The 5,640-nt window shown below is 38.2% G+C and overlaps 1 protein-coding gene across 1 annotated transcript in view; it reads right to left on the bottom strand.

Annotated features, from left to right (window-relative positions):
• Positions 1-278: 278 nt before the first annotated feature.
• Positions 279-5,640, bottom strand: part of plp2 (proteolipid protein 2) — a 9,331-nt gene continuing 3,969 nt past the window's right edge. The window contains exons 2-5 of the mRNA XM_035656270.1: positions 4,421-4,576; positions 4,221-4,319; positions 3,211-3,307; positions 279-3,103 (exon numbers count right to left, since the gene is read on the bottom strand). Coding sequence (XP_035512163.1) covers positions 3,090-3,103; positions 3,211-3,307; positions 4,221-4,319; positions 4,421-4,576 — 366 coding nt within the window. The 3' untranslated portion in view covers positions 279-3,089. The remainder of the gene's footprint in view (positions 3,104-3,210; positions 3,308-4,220; positions 4,320-4,420; positions 4,577-5,640) is intronic.

Raw genomic sequence — 5,640 nt, 5'->3', positions numbered from 1 at the left:
TGGAGCACATACCACCATAGCCATGCTGATATATTTGCAATGTTAACTCTTACTAACTCTAACCCCTAGCTGATGGGATATAGGCCCATTCATTTAGCAAGTTATTGCAGATATATGTTGAAGTCTGCTTCCATCTAGTGGCAATCTGATAGAAGACATGTTAGAGTCCATATATATTAAACATCATATGCAATCAAATGGCGTTCTTGTTGCATTAAGCTTAATAAGCAAACATTTTGGTTATCAGTGCACAATATAAGCTACAAAAACAGATTTTCTTTGTATTACCAATGGCTTTTATTTCCCAAAGCAAGGCTGCTTTGAATTTTGAAATTACAAACTACAGACTTTTGTAAAGCATGTTAGAAAAAAACTAAAAATAATAATAAGGCAATGTTTTACTTGGACAAATAACCACCAAAGAGTTGAGGAAACAGTTACAGATTTTTTTTTTTCAAATTGTTCACATCATAAAATTCCAACAATGTGATTTTTTCTTTAGCAAGGGATTTTTCTTCATCTGTCTCATCAAAGAGAACATGTACTCAAAAACAAAAATAAAACACAAATAAAACTGTACTGTATGACTGGTCTGTATAAAATGTCAACAGAAAATACTCTGCACCTTAAAAATGTGATACAAATGTAAAAAGAAAAAGAAAAAACAACCTGAGCAAGAATCAAAGTATATAGGTGAAACTGGAGGATGATGCTGTAATACAAACAATGAACCTTTGGTTGATGGTTAATGGACGTCTACCGTTTTCTAACGATGCAGACTAAACTCTGACTAGTACAAAAACAGCCAAAATATTGCTAGTCAATGACAGTAGGCCACTTAAAATGTTTAGGATTTAGGAGATGAATAAGATGAAAAGAAACTGGTTAATCTGAATGAGACTTTAAGGCACTCTAACACAGGGAGCACTCGAAACAGCAACGATTAAATAACAGAGCAGGAAATGTTTGGCCAGCTGAGAAACCTCACTCAGAATACAGAAAACACACTCAAGAAGAGCATAATAACCATATTTCCTCAAATAAAAGCTGGTCGTCAAGGTCGATCGATTATTGACTGGGGGCACAAACAAATAAAGACAGGCCGCAAATACAGGAAAAACAAGGTAAATGGTAAATGGACTGCACTCATATTTCTAATCTTCCGACCACTGAAGCACACACGGGTGGATAAAGTCCAGGCGGGCTGCCATGTTATGCACATGCCAACTGTAATGTATACTTAACATCACTTTAATTTAATAAATCCAACAATATAATCATGCTATTTTCAACATCTGAAGTGTCAATGTTCAATTTCAGTCACTGCGGGTGTATTCGTTTGTAGACCTTCTCAGAGAGACCTCGCAATAGTGCTGTAAAGAAGACCCGTTATTACGCAGGCTTTGCTAACTGAACAATGGCAGCATACTGCTGCTCCAGTGTGTGATATTTTATATAGCATGCTGCATGACCTGTAACAGTGTCTGTGTTTTATACTAACGTAGAGTCTGCTCTTTTACTATTTCTGCTGTCGACTTAATGAAAGAACAACTCATTCCATGTGTATATGTTTAATACAAAATGGTGCCACATTCCCGCCTTCAACAAGCTGTATAAGGGGGGCATGTGTCTAAGCCCAACTGTATTTTGTAGTAACACACAAGCACCACAAGACGCAGCAGCTACATTTCAAGTGGCGTATGGGAACCTTTCAAATCAATGGCTGTGTTTGAAATCGCACACTAACGTACTGCCTACTACATGCACAGTTAGTGTGTGGCGATTGCTCACAATGAGAATAATCAAGCAGAAAAATGTGGGGAAAAGGTAAAGGCTGAAAGAAGAAAAACAAATTATGGTAAAATAAATGCAAGTGAGAAGAGGAGGTCAGGAGGAGGAGGTAATGGCATTGTGCTGTTTGTCTCTGATTAATTATGTTATCTCATAAATTTTACCTAAAGCAGGGCTTAACTAAACAGACTGAATATGATACAGTACATAGAAATGTTTCTGAAGTTGTCTGTTCTGTTGGCTGCAGTGGTCTGTGGGGTAAATTGGGCAAGAGAGGGTCTGTGAGCGGATCTTTGTCAAATTGCCAATATTTGTGATCTATACAGTTAATTTCTTGTCTCACATATTCTTAGAAGTGAACAGTCTGAAGCGACGCAATGCCTTTTGGGGCAGTGGAGTATGTGCAGGAATCATTCTTACTAATCTAGTATACATCCAGGGTATTACTCGAGTACACATGATTCACATACTACGCACCCTACATACTCAATTTAACATCATACAGAGTATCAATAGTACATTAATATGTGATTTAGAACACAGTCAATGAGTTTTCCTCAACATTTTCTTGCAAATGTTTCACAATAAAAGCCTTGTTAAGAAATTAAAGGTTTCTGTCCACTGAAATGCTAAAAGACTTTTAATTTGAAATGATTACAGGAAGTGTTGAGTTTGTATTAAGCGGATAAAAATAAGGCATTCAAATATGACAATAATCAAACAGAATTGAATTAAAAATAAAGGCCTACTTCAAATAAAGGCCTGTTAAATTCTGCAGTTGAGGTAAATAAAGGCCCCGGCCACTATTTGAGGAAATACAGTATAATGTTAAACAATTTTTTAAAGCACCCATTCATGTCAGTTACTTCTAAAGTCCAAATAACACAGTTACTACTTACTACAGCAGTCCATTAACAGTAGACATGTGTATTAGACAAGCTGCTTGATGCCATCAACCATTGCCTATTATTTACAGTTGTCCCTTTTCAAATCAGTGGTACATTGAGGTTGGCCTAAAGGTTTGTGAGAGGAATTCCTCATGTACTACTCATGACACGTTTTTATCTGGCGTGCAGGCACAGATGTACAGTACCACTTGCTCCGACTACATCATCCTCCTCTCAAGCATGCCCCCAAAATATATATCTCTGTTCTGTTCACACCTTATAGTGGCATTGATTAAACTGTGACCTGTTCATTTTACTGTCCATCGTCCTCTCTGCTCCACTCTTCCGTTAACTTCTGCACACATTACTTTTTGTTGTCCTGCTGCGATCTTGACAGAGGTAAATGTGTCTTTAAACTCTGTCATCTGTAAGAAAAACAACAAAACTTGCTGTACATATGAAACAAGGCAGATTATTTCCATACAGAGCATGTTTGGAGTGTATCATAAATACAAATATCTGTTGTTCTCACCAGTGGAAGCTGCCGTGTGCTGCCTGGTGCTCTTGATTTGCAGGAAGATGGTGTAGGTGTCATAGGCAAAGAGCAGACCAGCGATCAAACCGAATACCTAAGGAACAACAACTCAGAATCAGAATCACTATAATAATCAAATTCACTGGTCACATAAAACATTAATAAAAAAAACATAATAAATGCTTGAAAATACTGTACTTTACTTATGATAAACCTCTCATATTTTATGTTACATAGCTAGAGTCAAGTGCAGGATGCAAGACTTTCAGAATATCCAAAGAGCACAGACCATATAACAGATCTCAGACAAGACTATTTCACTTGGGGAAATCCACAACTATATCCACAACTAACGGCGATATTCAGAAACAGAAACATGTGCGTCAGTTACAGGTGCAGACATGGTGCAGAATGGGTTTACACAGGCCAGAAGAAAGGACGTGGGGGGAAAAAAGAGATGTGAAATTTGCATAGTTTCTCACTGACATCAGACATACAGTAGAGTGAGCACATCCACACAAATATCTAGAGAATTAAATAGCTCATGGAAAATGTATATATTGATAAAAAAAATAAGTTAGTTTGTGTTGTAATACACTTGAATTTAAACTGACATTCAATTAATTGTAATACCACCACAGGATTAACTCCTTTGATACTGTGTTACTGGATTTCCCTCAATGGTCTAGTTAGACATCAGCTGTATCAACACCATGTTTAGTTGAGGTTTCTTTATTTGAGATCCAAACAAATGTGTTTGAGACAGGCAAATTATGGTAAAAATCTTGCAGTATGCACTTGACCTAAACAGGAAGGAAGCATGAAACATGATTTGAAATGACAATATTACTCAACACTGAGTGACTTTGACAAAAGTTTGTGTGTTGTCATGTCAACCATCCCCTGCTTTCAATATCCACACCTACAAAGTACCTGATACATAGATAATGGTACACGGTTGTCAAAACAAACAATGAGACATAAGCAAGTGCGGCGGATTCACTGACCCCGCCTGCGATACGAGCACCATCCCCTGCTCCTCCGATCACACAGATCAGAGAAGTGATGATGTAAAGGATAGCGCCGATACCAGCACGGAAAAGATCCTGCACGAAAGAGGAAAGAAGAAAATTTAGGCATTGTGCAAATGTCCACATGTGTACGATTGCTGCAAGAATGTGTGTGGTAAGACACGTAGAGGACTCACGCTCCAGACCCAGTTGACCACTTGGATCTGCTTGTCCATCTCCATCATGAAGATGCCGAAGAAGACCATGGCGAAGACCATCTCGCAGATGGCCACAGCGGAGTAGCCTCCATACAGAGATGCAGCGTAGCAGATGATGATAATGAAACTGATGAGCTAAGTGTGAAACAGAAAACAGAAAGATTAATGATTGATGTCAGAAAGGACAAAAAAAAGAAAAGATATCACCGAAGACTAACAGATACTGCCTAAAAAAACAAACAAAAAAAACATTTAAGGACGTCATCTTGGTCTTTTTGGGAAACAGTGATAATAATTTTCTGGACCAAACAACTGATCGATTAATTGAGAAAATGATCAACAGAATAAATCGATTATGAAAATAATGGTTAGTTGCAGCCCTAATATAGATCAGCTGCAATTCACCTGAGAGAGGACTAATCATCTCAGAGCTCAGTAACAGAAATAGATCTGTGTCCACTCAATAGCCAAGACCAGCCAGAGAGTAAATAGTTTCATTTACTCCAGTCAGCTCACAATTCAACATCCACAGAATAACAACCATTTTTGCCAAGAAAAAATCTTTTCTACTCAGAAATACTGTTGGTGATGGTGAGACAACTGGACGGATTACAATGCACTCTGTCAAATAAAACAGTCGGCCTGTCTATCACATGCTGAGCTCTCCTTAGATTTACAGCACGTGTTTGTTCCATCAGGATCATATTTTTCCATATGAGGGAAAAAAGTCAGCATGCATTCTTCTCAGTCCATTGCACTGAAATGCTGCCAAAGTGGAGAAATCATAAAATTAGGCAGCCTACAGCCCTGAACCAGCATCCGCCTTTTTTTCAATACCGCTATTGTTGCTACTGTCAAACTGTGTGGGAAGATGCATTCACACAACACATGACGGCTCTGAAGGAGTGGAAATTTCAAATATTTACAAGCCCCATTTTTAAGCAACTAAACCGCATTTTTTTCATTGTCCTTTTCTACAACGTAGATTTAAAATTCCTTTGCGCTGCTTATTTGTACAAATAATATTTTTATACTGGAAATGTTTCCTACTACGCATTGTATGTTCACAGCTCTAGATCAGTGGCTCCCAACCTGTGGGTCAGGGGGTTGCCAAAGCTTCATTAGGGGTCACTAGGGTTAGGGTTAGGCAAGGCAACCTAACCCCGAAACCTGCTCATGGGGTGCTGTTAACGTGGCAG

This window comes from Morone saxatilis, unplaced genomic scaffold (genome assembly GCF_004916995.1).
Source record: "Morone saxatilis isolate NCDOM2014 unplaced genomic scaffold, NCSU_SB_2.0 Contig15, whole genome shotgun sequence".
In the NCBI taxonomy this organism is placed as follows: Eukaryota; Metazoa; Chordata; class Actinopteri; family Moronidae; genus Morone; species Morone saxatilis.
Note: the sequence above shows the minus strand (reverse complement) of the source record. Positions and strands in the feature narration are given on the sequence as shown.